The 17,651-nt window shown below is 36.3% G+C and overlaps 1 protein-coding gene across 3 annotated transcripts; it reads left to right on the top strand.

The window, feature by feature from the left end:
* The first annotated feature begins 7,079 nt into the window (after positions 1–7,079).
* Positions 7,080–16,054, top strand: LOC115971482 (CBL-interacting serine/threonine-protein kinase 8-like). Of its 3 annotated transcripts, XM_031091429.1 has the most exons (14): positions 7,082–7,500; positions 8,185–8,247; positions 8,380–8,451; positions 8,610–8,717; positions 8,801–8,875; positions 8,975–9,028; positions 9,128–9,253; positions 9,749–9,838; positions 13,355–13,477; positions 14,301–14,420; positions 15,058–15,174; positions 15,321–15,377; positions 15,490–15,564; positions 15,656–16,054. In XM_031091429.1, exons 1-14 carry the CDS (start codon positions 7,324–7,326, stop codon positions 15,755–15,757), a joined length of 1,359 nt encoding a protein of 452 aa, XP_030947289.1. In that variant the 5' UTR covers positions 7,082–7,323; the 3' UTR covers positions 15,758–16,054. The 3 variants fall into 3 exon arrangements, with proteins under 3 accessions (XP_030947291.1, XP_030947290.1, XP_030947289.1); XM_031091431.1 differs by lacking the exons at positions 15,058–15,174; positions 15,321–15,377; positions 15,490–15,564; positions 15,656–16,054 and having other exon boundaries at positions 7,080–7,500; positions 13,355–13,481; positions 14,301–14,414; XM_031091430.1 differs by lacking the exons at positions 14,301–14,420; positions 15,058–15,174; positions 15,321–15,377; positions 15,490–15,564; positions 15,656–16,054 and adding an exon at positions 13,549–13,979 and having other exon boundaries at positions 7,080–7,500.
* The last annotated feature ends 1,597 nt before the right edge of the window (positions 16,055–17,651 follow it).

Genomic DNA, 17,651 nt, shown 5'->3' with positions numbered 1-17,651 from the left:
ATCCTCAGAGTGACCACCAAGGCATCATCGTGGGGTTGAATAGTTCCTCTCTTATCCTCATCCGAGAACCCCAGTATCAAAGAGCTTCCCTTTTTTGACCTTTTGTGTTCCCTCTGCCTGCTCCCTGAGGGGAGCCGATCAACAGCTAACACCCTGGGGATGGGTGGTCCCGTTCTTCCTGGTGCAGCGAAGATGACATGTATTGTCCCGGTGGGTGGTCTTAAGGTTACGTCCTTTCGCGGCTCTTGTGCTGCTTGGTCGGTGTAGCCACTCGACGGGTGCAGCAGGTGACGTAACTTTTCCTCTCGGACCAACTGATCCAGATGATTCCACAGATTCCTGCAATCCTCAATAGTGTGCCCATGGTCTTGATGATAGTGGCAGTACAGGTTTTGGTTGCGTTTGGAAGGTTCTCCAGCCATCTTTCCCGGCCACCTGAAATAGGGTTCATCTCTTACTTTCTCCAGTACCTGTTGTACGGGCTCTCTGAATATGGCATTCACTGTTTGCGGGTTACTCTGCCCAGCCTGTCGCGCAAAATCTCTCCTCGGCTGACCATGATTGTGCCGTTCCGACCTGAAATCATTTGCTTTGGGGTGGATAACCTTCTCCTTCCCCCTCCCTTGCAGCTGATCTTCCTCCACTCTTTTGTACTTGTCTATCCTATCCCTCAACTGATCAACGTTGGCAACCGGTTTACCAGTGAGGGATTTCCTTAAGCCATGGTCGGTGGGGAGGCCGCTTTTGAATGTGCTGATAGCGACAACATCATGGTTATCATCCAGGTCATTATATACTTCCCAGTATCTATCGGAGTATGCTTTCAGAGTCTCTCCCTCGTGCATGGATGAGGACAATAGCGAACCGAGGGGCCTGGGGACTCTGGTGTTGGTGATAAAGCGGGAGCAGAAATCTCGAGTGAGCTGCTTGTAAGAGCTTACGGAATTTGTCTTCAGGCCGTTGAACCACCTCATCGCCATTGATTCCCAAAGCTGGGACGGAAGATTTTTGCACATGACAGAGCCTCTTTTGCGAGTAGTCGCCATCATTTGGTAAATGACTCACATGCTCTTACCGGTTGCTCAGACCGCTATAAATTGGCGGAATGTCTGGTTGGATGACCGTCGAGGTGTAGCTCAGCCCCTTCCAATTCTATAGCGTGAAGGGGGGACCTTGAAAACTGATCCAACGCCTTCTTCATTGGCGTCGTTTCCCGAACCACTTACTAAGTATTGCGTCTCTACTTCCGCACGGGCGTGTTCCTTTTCGTAGTTAAAGGGATTTCACGTGGGGGGGTTCTTGACCTCCTCAGTAACTCACCTCCCCGCAATTGAGGACTTGTCTGAGTCTGAAAGGAGATCGCCTCGCTCGTGCTCGTCGTAGCTTCCTTTTCAGATCATCTTCTTCGCTGCACTGGCCTGGTGACTATTTCGCTTCTGGGACACGTGACTACCTATCTGAGTGTGACTCTGGCTTGTCCGGATAATATGCACACTTCCCTCGCGATTTCCCCTGTGGCCTGGATTGACGGGGTTATTTTGCCTCTAGGACTCGGCGGGTTGTGTCTGTTGGGAGTCAGCCTCGTGAGGATTCTCCTGGTGCGGACCTAGTTTTGCCATACTTGACCGTTGTGCTAACTGATGCTCTAGTTCTTCCCACAGACTGCGCCAATTGTAGTTGCACGATTTTCCTGGCCCAAATTCGTTTGATCAGGCCCTGGCCCAAAGCGCAACCCACAATAAATATTTGTAGAGGATGGGTCAAAGAACTTGGTCTCAGTGAGTCTGTTCGGTCTGATACATGGAAAGCATTGTTACAAAAAAATAAAAACACCATAATGGATCTCTCACGTATAAGTTTGTTTCTTTAGTTCCTCATACAGAAATTTTCGTCCCCTTCTCTAAGGGACTCCACTACATTATATAGTTCCCTTCTCTTATCTCAACCCTATACTTGTTGACTATCTAAGCACCTACTTGAGTGGCTGTCCCATCAGACGCCTTCATCTCTCCCCATGTGAGTTGCAGAGGCCAAGACGGTACTGTTTAGGGGTCATTTCCTCATTAATGCGGCCAAGTGGGTGGTTGGGGCGCAATTAATGTGGTGGTAGCTCTCCATGGGATATTTTAGATTTTATTCATTTTATATGTTGGGAGGATGAACTGAAGTGGCTGGGGAGAGTTCCTCGTCTGGGCTTCGTAATGTCCGAGGAGGATTTACTCCTCGGACATGTTTCCCTGGCGTTTATGGGTTTGAGTAATGCTTCATACGTGGTTTCTCTTCGGATAGGACGCTCCTCGGACGGGCCTGAGTTTGGAATAGCCCATTATTTCTGGGCCGGGCCCACAAATACTTTTTCAACAAATTTTGGGGAATCTTCTCCAATATATTTTGTAACGATTTGTAAAACCATACACATCACATGACTTATTAAATATGCCATATGACTTAAAGTATACATCTTTATTAATTGTCATATAGTGGGTTGGGAGAGTTTCCCTCTTCCTAATCGATTTGGAGGTAAACTTATTTCATTTTTTTTTTTAAAGTGAAACCATTTATTGGATAGTAAATTTAACTATGTAATTGAGTTTTTTTTTTTTTTTTTTTTTCAAAATGAAATTACTTTTTCTAAGGTCGATTTTACCACTATTCCCTGTTGAACTTATAGTATTATTTTGCCCAAACCTTCTAGTCGTTTGCAACTAGACAAAAGTAGATCCATACCTAATAAACTCATCAGTATTTGAAGAAAATATACTCTTATGGGTACGGAATTTTAGGTCCATGAATAATGGTCCAACACGTACCCGACTAGCTAAAAATTGATCATAATAAATTTGTCTTTTTTGATTTTGTCACACTTAAGCAAAGCCCCACTTCTCCAAGTATGGTCACACTTGATCATAAATTTTTTGAACAATCCTTCCACAATTAATTTCAAATGGAATATTTTAAGTGGAACAATGCTTAAAAGATTTTTAGACAAACTCATCTTGTGAGTTGACAAAATCCCATTTGCGATGATTCTCACCTGCTAATTACCTAAAGATTGATCAGCACCTCGGTTTGTCCATTGGGCTTGAGGATAACATGAGCTTGAGTATTGGAATTTAGTTCCCATCAGCTTTCATAAAATCCACGAAAGATAACTTAAAATTTGTATTTCCAAAATAAAATTTATAGTTAAAAACTTAAAATACAAAACTCGTTTATAGAAATCTTTGGTAATTTTTTTTGATACTTTATTTTTTTAGTAATCATAAATTATTAGATCTATCGGAGGATGGTCAATGCATTCCTTTTTTTTTTTTTTTTTGGGAGAAACAAGGTAGTCCTCTTTGATCCTTCTAACCAGGTGATTTTTTATTTTTCATTATTCTAAAAAAATGATAATAATTAAAGAAAAAAAAAAGAATAAATCCCAAATATTTGAAAACGTTTGTATTTTAAACAATAAATATTAAAAAACTAATACTTTTGAAAAATTGGCCTGGGCCCACGGGCCAGGGGATGGTGGGAAGTGGGCCTGCTCGACTTTAATTTTGGAAGAGTGGTTGCAAATCTGCGGATTTACATTATAGGGACCATTGACATCTTGGATCTGTTTGGATAGAACTTATTTTGCTAAAACTTAAAACTGAAAACTGAAAACACTATAGCAAAATAATTTTTAAATGTGTGAATAGTACCGTGGGACCCATTTTTAATAAAAAAGTTGATAAAAAGTGTAATTTGTGGGTTCGTAAACAGTGCATATGTGCACTGTTCACTGCAGAAAGTCAACAATTACGGTTACTGTTCATTGAACAGTAACCGCAATACTCCAAATGAAAACGCGTGAAAAAAAAAAAAAAAAAAAAAAATAGAAACGCAACGCAACGTAGGATAAGCCCAACCCAAACACACACCTTATCTCTTCAAATTAATTTTTTAAAATTTTCAAATTTTAGATCTGTACCTCTCCTCAATAATTACTCACATGCTGCAATGATTCTTATCTTTAATTCCCACCAAATTATATATTTTAATGCTCCTTATGCAACACATTATCTTTTTCAGGATGAGCAAGATGTAGCTTAGAATTCCAATATGATCACAACCTGAGTAATTTTAGGATGTCCTATATATTGTAGATAGTATTTAATTCTTTCGTATTTATAGTAACATTTATTCATTAAATTTATAGTAGGATTCATCGTAAATATAAGAAAAGAAAATACCATCTCATTATACCCAAAAAAAATACTTAAAAATTTTCCTGACATTATCGTGATGTCCTCAAATTACACATGTTAATTTGTCTTTGTTTCATTTGCTTAAGTAATCTCTGTAATCCTATGGCTGAATTTTTATTAAACATTGCGTATATTTATTTTTTGCTAAACTATCAAACGTGTACAATTTACACCCCAAAAAAAAATATATATATATATATGTACAATGAAATCAACCAATCAGGCAATCTTGTGCTTGATTTGACATCTCTTTATAATAATTTTCGATAGAAGCTAGCTAGAGTCTTTTGGGTAAAAATTGCAAAATTTAAAGTTAATTTGCATTATACCTACTGTTCAAAGTTAATTGGGGAAGTGAGGAGAGAGACTGAATTTCGACAATGGCGTTGCCGAAATTCAACCAAAAAAAGCAGGAGAGAGAATACTGTTACCGAAATTCAACCAGAAGCAGGAGAGAGGAGAGAGAATAACAAAAAAGTAGGAGAGAGGAGAGAGAATAACCATTGCCGAAATTGTGGAGGAAATTTTTTTTTTTTCCCCACAATTTCGGTAATGCCATTGCCGAAATTGTTGGGGAAAATTTTTTTTTTTTCCCACAATTTCGGTAATGCCATTGATGAAAATGTGGGAAAAAAAAAAGAAAGAATTGGGGAAAAAATTTTTCCCTATTTGGATTAAAATTTTCTCAATTTCGGCAATTCCATTCTTTCTAAATAGGGAAAATTTGCCATAATCCAAATAGGGAAAATTTTTTTCCCCAATTCTTTCTTTTTTTTTTCCCACATTTTCATCAATGGCATTACCGAAATTGTGGGGAAAAAAAAAATTTTTCCCCAACAATTTCGGCAATGGCATTACCGAAATTGTGGGGAAAAAAAAAAAAAAATTTTCCTCCACAATTTCGGCAATGGTTATTCTCTCTCCTCTCTCCTACTTACTTTTTTGTTATTCTCTCTCCTCTCTCCTGCTTCTGGTTGAATTTCGGTAACAGTATTCTCTCTCCTGCTTTTTTTTGGCTGAATTTCGGTAACGCCATTGCCGAAATTCAGTCTCTCTCCTCACTTCTCCAATTAACTTTGAACAGTAGGTATAATGCAAATTAACTTTAAATTTTACAATTTTTACTCAAAAGACTCGAGCTAGCTATATGTGTGATAGATATTTATCCTTAGTAGCTACCAGTAGCACTGATCCTAAGATTTTGATGTTTGTGCAAATTGAAGTGACACTTGTTTTTGGTGTGGCCAGTTATACGTATCACATTAACACGTTATTCTTTGAGCTGTCATTCTTGAAAAAGCTATATTTAAATTATAACTGACAATCAATCATATTGGATTGGGGTTTCTCAAAAAAAAAAAAAAATCATATTGGATTGGGAGTCGAGATTGGATTTTTGTTCGCTAGTTTTCAGTTAATTTTCCCATAACCAATCACATTTGATAATTAATTAATTTTTGTTGAAAATTTGACCGGGTTCATCCATGGTATTTAGGGTATTTTGGTCGAGTTGGATCCGGTTAGAGGTGAATCGTCGCTGACTCAATAACTTTGGGTTGAAATCCTAGAGTGCTGTTTGGTTCTTTATATGGTCAAATCCAGTCACAACTCAGATCTTCATAATCTAGCAAAATCCAACCACAACTCCAAAAACAAACCAAAACCAAAATCCACTAAAACTACTATCAGCAAGCCAATAATCAATCTATATTTCCACGTCACAAGTTGTAATAAAAAAAAAAAATCAAAACCTGGCCTAGATCTCCACCAAAAAAACTCATAAATTTCAACAAATTTTATCAAATCCCAACATTGCAGAAAGAGAGAGAGAGAGAGAGTTTTTAACGAGACAACTTACCGTGAGTGGGATCCACAAAATTGAATTTTTACAAAAATGCCAGTGTATCTATTTTTACTAAACATAAAAATGGTCAAAAAATATTTTCATTTTCTTTATTCAAACTCGCTTTTTTTTATTATTGAAAATAAAAACTGAGTACAAATCTTAAAACCAAACTAATTTATAGTGGTAGGTCTTACAAAAAAACTGAAAAATAAATACAAAAAATGCCTACTTTTTTCTACACACCTCTAAGACCAAGTTTCTTTGAAATTGAATTAAAGTCTTTCTCAGAAAAAATAACTAGTAAGAAAAAAAAGCTTAATTTTGTTATTTTTAGAAGAAAAAAATGATAAAAAATTGTAGGATAGGTGGAATTTTGTTTTCCTAACCAAGTAAAAAATATTTTTATCAGCTGCACATAAGACAAGTCTAAATGAGGAGATTAAAAAACTACTAAAAGTAGAATAATCAACAAAATAAAAAAAGGGCCAGAGTGCCGGGTGAGCATTGTATTAGTCGCTGTCTGTACGATAATATTTATGTTATAAAAATTAGGGAGTGGAGGAGAGTGAAAACAAAGGGTGGGGGTGACCTGTCACCACTAAGTTGGCTCCATAAGTGGTCGGCACTGCCTGTCAGCGGCTTATCAGCCACTCAACACCTCTATCTGTACCACCCCATTTGTCAAACTACTGTTTTCACACGCCAAACCCATTTGTCAAATAAACAAACAATCCTTCTCAAATTTATATTTTTAGAGAGAGTTTCAAGACGCGGTGTCTACTTTTAGTGATAATTCTTTATCATCAAATTAAGATATTAATTAATTTTTTATATAAATGGGTAATAATCGGACTTCAAATCTCTTATTTAACCAGTAAAAATTTTACTAATCGAGCTAACTGTAGTAAACAATGCTTCTCAATTTAAAAAAAAAATAAAAAAAAAACTATTATTAGTACAGTATTAAAGACAAAGATCGAGATATTCCCCTACTATTTAATTTTGCCTCCCTTTTATTAAATTTTCAACTTGGAATTCAAAATTTTCTTTGATTCGATTTTACATTTGCTTTCCGACCTAACCTCTAAACAATCAAGACTTGTTTTCTTCTTTTTGACAATTACATCTTCAAAATACTAAGAAAAGCGAAAGGCTTGTTAGTAAAGCTTTTACATAATACATGAATGGTGGTGCTTTGCTGGTAAAAACTTTTTCTGTTCTGGAAATAGTAGGAGTGCAATGCTGGTGAGCAAAAAAATGGTGGTGAGGAAAGTAGGGAAGTACGAGGTGGGAAGGACAATTGGAGAAGGAACCTTTGCTAAGGTTAAGTTCGCGCAGAACACGGAGACCGGTGAGAGTGTCGCCATGAAAATTCTCGATCGTAATACCATCATCAAACACAAGATGATGGAACAGGTTTAGTGTATTACTACTTTTTTTTTTAGTTACTCCTATTTTTTCGGATTCACTCAACCAACCTAACTGTAATTTATTCCACATATATTCTGGTTTTATTTTTTTTTTTTTTTTGAAAATAATTATGAGATCGGACGGTCGTTGATACTCTTATTTAGCTAATAAACAGTGGATCTTAGTACTTTTGTGGTTTTTTGTTGTATCTGATAATTTTTTGTTTAAATTACATGTTAAGATTACCAAAGACTGGCTCTAAATAGTTCTTAATTTTCTTGTTTTGTTGGAATGATCAAAGCTTAGTTTGTAACGTGTTGTTAATCAAGTTTCAATAGGATGAACCTTTTTTATTTTTCTTGCTTAAGCTGGGTTCTAATCTTATCTGAAGTTTGAAACCTTTTTGTACTTTTAATATATTAGCAAGAATGGCATTCTGGGTTTTTACAATCATAAATATAATGAGGTTTCAAACAGCTCCGCTGATGTGTTTTTAATTAACATTAAAAGGTTGATTTTATTGCTTTCCTGATATGAAAGCTGAAGTCCTAGTTTCTGATACGTTTATTGGTCCTTAAAAAATAGACATTTGATGTTAAATTACAACCTATTATATTTCAATTTTAATTTACTCGATCTCAAGCAACTTTTGTTTCTCATAATGTATTTATTATTATTATTATCTTGCAGATTAAGAGGGAGATATCGATAATGAAGCTAGTCAGACATCCCTATGTTGTTCGTCTTCACGAGGCAGGATATTTGACTTTCTGAAATTCTAAATCTGGACATTGACTCTACAGTTATTTTAGTAATCCATGAGATTTATATGTTTTCTCCCTGGTATTTAATGGATCCTTTGACTAATAATGTTCTTTTTTTTAGGTTCTAGCAAGTCGTACTAAGATTTATATAATCTTGGAGTACATTACCGGTGGTGAATTGTTCGATAAAATAGTGAGTAGTCTAATTTTAAACCTGTTGGCAATATTTGGACTAGCCTTATTTTGGGGGGTCAGGGGGGTTGGGAGGTAATTTTCAAATTTCAAATTATTATTATTATTATTTTTTTTTTTGCTTTTAAATTAAGTGGTGATGTTATAATGATTGTGAAGATTCATCAAGGACGTCTGAGTGAAGCCGAATCCCGTAGATACTTCCAGCAGCTTATTGATGGTGTGGGTTATTGCCACAGCAAGGGAGTCTACCATAGAGACTTAAAGGTGTTCATTGGCTGGAATTTGGAAAGCAATTGTAAATTTTTGGTTTCAAAAAAGTCTTACAATTGTTTCCTTTTGTTTTACAGCCTGAAAATCTTTTACTTGATTCCCTTGGAAATTTAAAGATTTCGGATTTTGGTTTGAGTGCTCTGCCTGAACAAGTAAGATTGTTGTTAAAGCTATTGGTCTCAAATTTTCATGTTATCTTATCTGTGAGAAATGATGTTATTGGCTTATTACTCGGTAATGCTTGCACATAGGGAGTTAGCCTCCTTCGGACAACATGTGGGACTCCCAACTACGTAGCCCCTGAGGTAATTATAAGGGTAGCTAGCTTCTAAGTTGGGTTCAACTGCATTGAATATATGTATAATGCATGCTTATCTATCGAGTAATCTCATATTTTGCTCTAGGTTCTCAGTCACAAGGGTTATGATGGTGCTGTGGCAGATGTTTGGTCCTGTGGGGTCATCCTTTATGTTCTGATGGCAGGATATCTTCCATTTGATGAACTTGATCTCACCACGCTATATAGTAAGGCATGAGCTATTATCATGATTACCTTTTTATTTGTTTATTTTTATTTTAATTATCAAACAGATAAGTAGCTTTGCATGTTGCTATTGGCAAGGTTTTTTTTTTTTTTTTTTTTTTTTTTTTTTTTCATGATGGGTGTAATGGTCTTTAACCAATATGTTGCTTTATTGTTGCAAACTTTGCACATCAGTTAAGTTTAGCGAATTAGCATCCCATTTACCATGCTTAGTCTATACTGCAAAAACAGTGATCAAGCAGTCCTTTGGAACCTATATTTGGTGGGAAGGAAGATGGAGATTTTATCTCTGGTCTAAGTCTTTTTTGTCCATGAATCTTGTTATTAGATGCATTTCCATTTGGATTCTGGTTTTGATCATCATTTAATTCTCCTTTGTCATTCCAAACCCAACGTATTCTGCTTCCTCTTATGTGCTTTTTGTCAAAGATGTTAGAATTTCACTAGTCTCATTTTTTTTTCCTCAAATTGTTTTCTGCAGATTGATAAAGCAGAGTTCTCATGTCCATCTTGGTTTCCAGTTGCAGCAAAATCCTTAATTCATAGAATTTTAGACCCCAATCCTGAAACTGTAAGTATTAGCTCTATGACAAAACATTGATTTTTGTATGTAACATTTGTACATTCTCTTGGTTGCATCTGATAAATAGGATTTGTGACAAAGACACATGCTCATGCAATTTTTGGTATATGGTTCAGAATTAAGTTAGGAAATGTCATAAAAATAACATGCAATGTGATAATGCATGTGCCACTACCCCACTCTGTATAACCTGTTGGGGCAACAGAAAATTAGAAATGCCAAAAGAGGATTGTTCTTGTTATTGTTTTTACACACTGCTGCAAGAGCACCACTTTTTTTGTAATTGGAAAACTGACTTGGTCTATGTCATAATTTGCCCAAACTCCAAGCCTGCACTGAGATAAGTTTGTTCTTGACATCATCACCTTTTCCTTTTATTTTCTACTTATCTTCTTTCATTCTTTTTCTATGAAATAATTTTCACCATGTAGAGGGGGAGGGGTTACCATCTAATCAAGTGTTGATAAAATAAAAGTACATAATTGAATAAACTGGCTGTAGTGGTCACAGCTGTTCGGTTTAGTAACTTGCACATATTTTCCAGCTAAGCTATGGATTCTATGTCATATGGGTAATGGGTCTCACTACAAGCACACAATGTGTTGAATTACTTTCATGGGAAAGTGTATTAAAGAAAGCTATCATGTGCCAGGACCATAAAAGCCAAGATTTTTAGTTGTAGTTATCCAATTACTTAAGTATCCAGTTAAGTTTTTGACATCCTTAAGATGGCCTTCAAATGTTTATTTATAGGTAAAAATTTAAAACAAATCTAGTTTAATTTTGCAAGATCTTTGACTAGAAATAGAAAGCCAGATGCCCTCTTAGGAAAGTTTTGCCAACTTCATTTTCCTTTATGGGAAGTTTGAATTTTATCTCTAGAGTCATATTTGTTGAGAGTTTGAGTCAAATGTTGCTAAGAATGGATAATAACATTACATTCAGTTTGTTACTGATCTACTCTTTGCCAATGATACTATTCTCTTTTGTGATGCCATTGTGGAGCAACCTTTTTATATTAGAATAGTGTTGACCTGCTTTGAAGATTTAATTGGTTTGAAAGAGAATTTGAGTAAGAGTGAAGTAGTCCTAGTGGGAGAGGTTGGGGACAAGTTGCTTTGGCTTGGGAGATCAATTTAAATACCATCTTATGAATTGGAATCCAATCTGTTCTCATTTTCTGATTGGGGTTTTGGGATGCATAAATTAGGCACCTTTAACCAAGCCCTATTGGGTAAATGGCTATGGAGATTTGGGGAGGAAGATACTCATATATGGAGATTAGTTGTTGCTTTGAAATATGGGGAAGATTGGGGTGGTTGGTCAACAAAGCATATTAGAAGTACACATGGTTGTGGTTTATGGAGGAGTATAAGGCCGGGTTGGGATAGATTTGTAGGTTTTGTGTTGTTTGAGGTAAGGGATGGCAATTAAGTGAGGTTTTGGCATGACAAATGGTATGGGAGTTAACCTTTGAAGGAGATATACCTGGAGTTGATTGCGATTGCAACTGATAAGATGCCTCAGTTAACTCTTATTTATAGTGTCAAAATTAAGGGAGGATGCACTAGTGGAATATCATGTTAATTTGAAAATTTAATTATTGGGAATTGGAGTCGGTTGATTCGTTGTTTGATGTTTTGTTCTCCAACATCCTAAGTAGATATGGCGTTGGTTGCATGAGGTAGAGGCTGAATGGAAATGGTGGGTTTGATGTTTGTTCATATTAAGAGGTATTGCAAGGCTTTGGTGAGGTGTTTTTCCCTTTGATAAGCATTTGGTATGCCCAGGCTTCGAAAAGGGTTGCATTTTGTATGTGGACAGTAGCATGGGAGAAGATTCTAGCTTGTGATTATCTCATAAAGAGGATCTATTCTGTCTGATTTGTGCTACATGTGTGGGCATGGTGGGAAGGCAGTGGACCATTATTTGTTGCACTGTGATGCTTCATGTGAAATGTGGAGTTTTGTCTTTTCTGTGTTTGGGGTTTAGTAGGAAATGCCGAAGAGTGTTGTTGGTGTTTTATTTGGATGGAGGAATTGGTTTGTTAAATTCTCTTCTTCTTTTTTTGGATTTTGGGTCCTCTATGCTTGTTGTGGACTCTTTGGAGAGAGAGAGAGAGAGAGAGAGAGAGAGGAATCTTTACATTTGAAGATGTGGAAGCCTCAGTGGTTGACATGAAGATGTCTATCATTACAACATTCTTTTAATGTGAATGTTTTGGGTCCTGGAGATATCCACAGTTGTAAATTTTATTGACTCTTTCATTTGGATTGTAATTTCTATATTTCTTTTTTGGTAATTTTTTTTTCTATCTTATGTACACTTCTTGTTTACACAAGGCATTTTTTTTTATTCAATAAAATTTTGTTACTTATATAAAAAAATTTCATAATTAATGAATGAAAAATTCTTCTTACATCTAATCATTGGCAATATGGTGTGCTCTTGGTATATAGCAATCTAATTGGCAATATCTTTGATTTGGATTGATTTGTTAAATGAAATCAGCTGTGTCTCACCTTGTGTGACGGCAATTGTGAATACGGTAGACAACCAAATGGATTATGATAATGCCGAAAATCGTCAGTAAGTTACACATTCCTCACATGCTCTAGACAACGCCTGCACAACACAAAACAGGAAGACCTTAAGAGAGTACCAATGTGGTACTGGTCAAAAATCCTCCGAAAGTTAAGTTAGAAATCTTTTTCACAACTCTAAAGTGCCAGAGCTAGAGTGAATTATATGTACCTTCATTCCTGAGAGTTATGGGCTTTTATAGTAATGTAGAACTGACTTTCTCTTTCTTGGTCAAGAAGGTATTTCCTTATAGAGAAAACCCTAATAAATGCACGTATTCTGTGGGATCCTCCCCATATAGGGGTCCCTTGACTAGGGTTAACTGTGGAATGCAAGATATTTCCATTTTAGGATTCCTTGGAGATTACTCAAGCCACGTGGCATTGCTACCGTCCACTTGGTATCCGTCTACGTTTTATCTGTCCGTCATGGAGAGTCCTTTTCCTTGCTTATGCGCATCGTCTCCCTCCATTACCTTGAGCTTAGAGCACCATCACTCGTGACCAATTTAGTAGAGCGAGACCGTCTACATCTTTTTTATCCTCTTCATATTACAAAGCGTCCCCTTTTTAGTGGCTTAGGAGAGGCAATAATGATGCTAATAATTCTGATTTTGCTGCAATTTGATTGAACATAAATTATGTTTTCCCACATCTAACAACAATTGTGATGATATCAGACAACCCTTTGAACCACAGTAATATCATCTCTCCTTCTAATGGCTTAGGGGAACCCATTATCGATGCTCATATTTCCTATTTTACCATTTTATGCCAACTGAATGATGAATTCCTATTTTGTATTGCCTTCTATATGATGTTTGTAATACTATTAAAAATGTCACTGAAATTGATGGCTTTGATCTAGTTCCTTTGGTTTTTTTGTTTTTGTTTTTTTGAAGTTATTTTCTGTACTGTGCAGCGAATAACTATTGAACAGATCAGAAATGATGAATGGTTTAACAAGGATTATGTTCCTGTCAGACTTCTTGAATATGAAGATGTTAACCTTGATGATCTAAATGCAGTTTTTGATGATGATGAGGTTGGTAAGGCTTTCAAATGCTACATTTTCTTTCTTTCTCGTTTGCATTTATTGACATTTTAACATGCCAGCTTGTGTGGAGGCGGTTGATCTGGTGTGTGTAGCATATAGGCATATGTGCAGCATGGATCCAGTGTGTCTCAGTTGCTCCTGGAACCTATCATAGTGCTGGAGAATTGTTAAGTTTTAGATTGGAAATATCCATTGACAATGTAATAGGAACAGTGTCTGTAAAATGTTGCTCAAGTTGTGCTGAAGCATATCAGAGAAGTACGATCTGTGCATCTTAGACAGTTCCTCTATTGAAGCTCAATCAATCGAGAGCCATAGTTTGAACGTTCCTCAATTGATGCTTGGTCAATTGAGAGCCACAGTTTGACAGTTCCTCAATTGACTCTCATTCGATCTAGAGTTAATCTGTTTTGCAGTTACGTATTAAATTTGGAGTCGGCCTTGTTTTCTGAACCCTGTATATAACAATTATGAAGGCTTATAAACTAGACTCCCATGTGGGCGAGACAGGCAGAAGTCAGTACCAAACAAAGAGTAAATTGTAGCCTCAATCCTGTGAGTGCAGAAGAGAGATTTTCTCTAATTTAATCAACAGTATGTTATCCAAAAATTTGAAACCAGAGCCTTTTTATTTTCTGCTCTTCAAAAATTGTTGTTGCATCCATTTTGATTTTGTCCTGCATTACTATGCCTTTTCAATATACACACTGGAACATATGATTGTCCAAATCAGGTGTCTTTTTCCACTTGCATTGGTTTGGTAATCATATGCTATATTCTGTTAAAACATTGAAAATATGGTTTCCTGTAGGAGCAAGGGGCTAATGAGCCATGTGGGAATGAGGACACAGGTCCTTTGATTCTTAATGCATTTGACCTGATAATTCTATCTCAAGGATTAAACCTTGCATCCCTGTTTGATCGTGGCCAGGTATGAGTTAATAATTTTTTACTGTTAAAATGTATTTTAATCTAATATATCTCTAGTGTTAAAATTCAAACATTGTGCGTTTTACTTTTTGAGCTATGATTTGAGGACACACAAATCAGTGTCTTGTCTGACACTGACAATGGACATGAGCTTTAGGGTAGGCAACTTCTTAAAACCTAGACTATGCCACATGGATTTTTATATGTATTCGTGAATTGAAGTTGAAAAGATGTTTTTATCAATGTTGAAAGTGATTCTTAACATGTTGAAAAGCCATATAAGTGAGACAATGATTATAATGTTTGCTTGGTAATAACTTCATTAACAAATGGCAAAGAACCTTTTAATCCTAGACATGAAAGGTGTGTTGTCAAACATAAGCTCTCTCTACTCTAATGTTGCCTATCATTCTTAATCATCCCGCATATCATGGACATAAGAAACCCCAAACCCCATACCTAATTGGAGTTGTTAACATTTGCTATACTTTTATTTCTTAATACTTCAATTTTACCTTTCCTCAGAAATATGCTAAATTCTCAATCTCATGCAATAAGTGTATGTTGTTGTGATTTTGTTTAATATATGTTTCCTACTTCCATTAAGAAGTTCAAATTTCTTGCCCTCTCCGTGACAGGGTTCTGTGAAGCAACAGACACGCTTTGTTACACAGAAGCCAGCAAAGGTCGTTTTAACTAGTATGGAAGTTGTTGCACAATCAATGGGTTTTAAGACTCACACTCGCAACTTTAAGGTAGACGTGTCAGCATTTTCTATTATAGAACTCTTGCTTTACTATTCCGCTCTGTAGATGTATAGTTCATTTTGATTTATGAGGGAATAATAATGCTGTCTTCAAAACTTCCTAACTCATTTATACTGAACTGTGTTAAATTTCAGATGAGAGTGGAAGGTCTTTCAGCAAATAAGGATAGTCATTTCTCAGTCATTCTAGAAGTAAACTTTCCATCCTGACTTCTTTCTGATTTTCTACTTGCATCTCAAAAAATTTTTTTTTTTTTTTTTTTTTTGGGGCTTAATTATTGATTTTTAATTCTTTTGGCTGAAGATCTTTGAAGTTGCTCCGACATTTTTGATGGTAGATATTCAGAAAGCAGCAGGAGATGCCAGTGAATATCTCAAGGTCTGTTGTATATAATTGTTTTCTTTGCAGTTACATGTGCAAGTATTGTCCTGGTAATTTATATTTAGTAACTTTTCACTTCATGTTGCAGTTTTACAAGAATTTTTGTGGCAATCTTGAGGATATCATCTGGAAACCACCTAATGAATCAAGCAAATCAAGGATCACCAAGACGAAGGGTAGAAAACGTTAATTTTGTTTCCTGTAAACTTCATCGACTTCTGTTACATATTTTAATCTGGGGTTGACCCATAGGGACACAGACATTACAACCTTGAGGTTAGGATTACATTACAGCTTTTACTAAGTATACCCACATCTCCCCTCCTTTGTCTTTCTCTCCCTGCCAAAAAAAAAAGAGTTCCAAAGAAAGAGGAATTAGTATTGTAAATTCCTAATTATCTTAGTTTGTTTATTCTACTGCGAGTGTTATTCTACTTTTAAGTTAATACACTGCGAGCTTATATAGTTGATGAATCTATTAATGTAATGTTCTTGTTCTTTGATTTCCCAACATATATTCAATACTTTTTTATGTATTTGTAAGTTCACTTCACTTTTTTTACTTTAGATTTCTGCTTGTATGATAGCGAGAGCTGTTTCACTTTTCTGTGGAGACTGAAGTTATAACTTATAACCCTATGCTGGCAAATATGCTTATCAGGCTAATTTGTCTATACCTTTTTTTTTTTTATTTTTGGAGAAACAATTTGACTATACTTGGTTGTTTTTTGGGTAAACCATGATATAATATTAAACTAAGAAATAACAAGTCTATTACAAAACATGCTAGCTTTATCAAAAGCTAACAAATTTTCCACCACAGGCGGTGGGTTACAAAAAACCACAAAATGAGAGCCGGACTGTGCTCCAAGCTTGGCCAAAGCATCCGCACATTGATTAGCTTTATATACAAGTTACAATAAGGTTCAATCTTCGCTTATATTAAAAAATGATTGGTGTCTTAGTCTGATAATAAAGAAGAGAATAAATTCAGTCCGGACGTGGAATAAAAAGCCACTTTTTTGCCCTCCAATCATAATGTGCCACGTTATATTTTTTGCAAGGCTCACCAACAAGGCAACAACCATCTACTTCAGCTCTCTCTCTAATCAAACCAACCCCATAGCCGATCTTCTCAAGCTCCCTCATCTCCAGTTGCCGACCAAGCTCCACGACTCCTGCCACTCGCAACCACTGTTAGTAGCTTAGAAACTCCTCTCTCTCACTAGCTCCCTTTCTCTCTGATTCACATGAGCCCACTTCAACAACCAAATGTCACCATAACACCAACCCATATAAGCTCACTTCAACAACCATTCCCTGATCAGTTGCCAACCCAGATTAAAACCCAACTCAAAAATCAAAGATTTTTTTAAAATCTTACTGCTGGAGTAGCTTTTTTTAGATTTGGGTTTGTGGGTTTTGTTCTTTCCAACTTTTTTTCATGTAATTGGTGGTGAAATTCCACCATAGAAAGATTGATGGCTTCTATTCTTATGGATTGAGAGATCGATATTGTCTTAGGCAGCGTCCACCTTAGGTTTGGAGGGTTGTTGGCGGCACCCCCAAAGGCTCCTCTATGGTCCTCTACCTCAAACCTCAAACTCCATCGCCTCTCTCTCTCAAAGAAACCTCAAACCCCATCTCTCTCTTCCCGTGGCTCTAAGCACAAATAGAAGAAGAAGAAACTGGGTACACTGTGTGGCCTTACAGTGACCACAATTCTCTTGTTTTTTCTCCTCTTCGTCTCTCTATCTCACTCCTTCTACCTTCCTGATGTTGCTCCTTGCGATTTCCAGACTGTTTGTTCCCTTCTAATCCAAACCCACTTCTCAAAATCTGTGCTTTATTTCATTCTTTCACCTCTCATTGCTTGCTTTCTTGTGTAGTTCTATTTTTGCGTTTCTCATTGCTTCCTCCACCGCTAATTGTCCTCTACCTCCGATGGCCGTAATTGGAGATTCTCGGCAGCACCTCTATTTAGGAAAGAGGTGTGGATATGGTTTTCTGTATTGAAGAGGATTTGATTTAGTGTAGAAGTGCTTAGTGTTTTATTTGAAAAAATATGACGTGTCACATTATTA

Source organism: Quercus lobata, chromosome 12 (assembly GCF_001633185.2).
Source record: "Quercus lobata isolate SW786 chromosome 12, ValleyOak3.0 Primary Assembly, whole genome shotgun sequence".
NCBI classification, from domain to species: domain Eukaryota; kingdom Viridiplantae; phylum Streptophyta; class Magnoliopsida; order Fagales; family Fagaceae; genus Quercus; species Quercus lobata.
This window is presented reverse-complemented; position numbering and strand designations above follow the sequence as displayed.